Here is an 805-nt window from a genome sequence, read left to right as displayed (position 1 = left end):
GGAAATGGAGGGAGATGGTGCTAAGACAAGGCATCTCTCTTCCATGTGTCTATCCTGGATGGAAGCTCCTGGTCCAGCCAGCAGCTTGGGAATGGCTTCATTTACAGTATTCCTTCCTGAAATCTGAAAGCAAACAGAAATGGAGGTCAGTACCCAAAGAGACATTTCAGACCATTCAAAGAAGCACAAAAATAAGGACTTGGCTACCCAAAAAGTGACAAAGATGTCCTCAGTATCCCTCACAAAGCCCATGGTGAAATATTCTGTGTAAAAATCCTTGCACAGATATCTCTGCAGAATGGAGAACTCCAGCAGGGACAGCAGGGCTGAGGCAGCTCCTGGGCTCCCCAGCCCATTCCCTGCTTGGTGTCATTTCAGTCACATCCATTATATTCTAATTCCTAGCAAATGAGTCATGGAATCTAGCAGCTTATTACAAGCACTGCTTGACACAAGTGCTGCTCTCCAAACTGAGGCACAACACTCAGGATTAGACTGGATAAGCAAAAGGAGATTCAGCCCCCAGGGAGGGAGAGTTGTTTGCTTTTGTTGGATGAAGTAAGTGACTGCCCATCACTCATAAATTAATTCAACTCAAAGCACTATCTTCTGCTCAGTATTTGCTTCTCCAGCCCCATGCCAGGACATTTCTGGGCTCCATGTCCCTCTGAGGTCACAGCAGAGCAGAACTATCCCAGCCCTGCCAGGCATTCTTTTTCCAATAAGGAAAAATCCTATCTGTGCCATGCCCAAAGCTTTTAAACAGCCTAATCACCACTTGCATCTTGTGGCTCCATGATGAAAG

At 46.2% G+C, this 805-nt stretch overlaps 1 protein-coding gene across 1 annotated transcript in view; it reads right to left on the bottom strand.

Moving 5' to 3' along the window:
* MXRA8 (matrix-remodelling associated 8) overlaps window positions 1-805 on the bottom strand; it is a 15,222-nt gene continuing 14,417 nt past the window's right edge. The window contains exon 10 of the mRNA XM_009069744.1: window positions 1-123. Coding sequence (XP_009067992.1) covers window positions 98-123 — 26 coding nt within the window. The 3' untranslated portion in view covers window positions 1-97. The remainder of the gene's footprint in view (window positions 124-805) is intronic.

The sequence above is a fragment of the Acanthisitta chloris genome, unplaced genomic scaffold (genome assembly GCF_000695815.1).
Source record: "Acanthisitta chloris isolate BGI_N310 unplaced genomic scaffold, ASM69581v1 scaffold22702, whole genome shotgun sequence".
Lineage (NCBI taxonomy): Eukaryota > Metazoa > Chordata > Aves > Passeriformes > Acanthisittidae > Acanthisitta > Acanthisitta chloris.
This window is presented reverse-complemented; position numbering and strand designations above follow the sequence as displayed.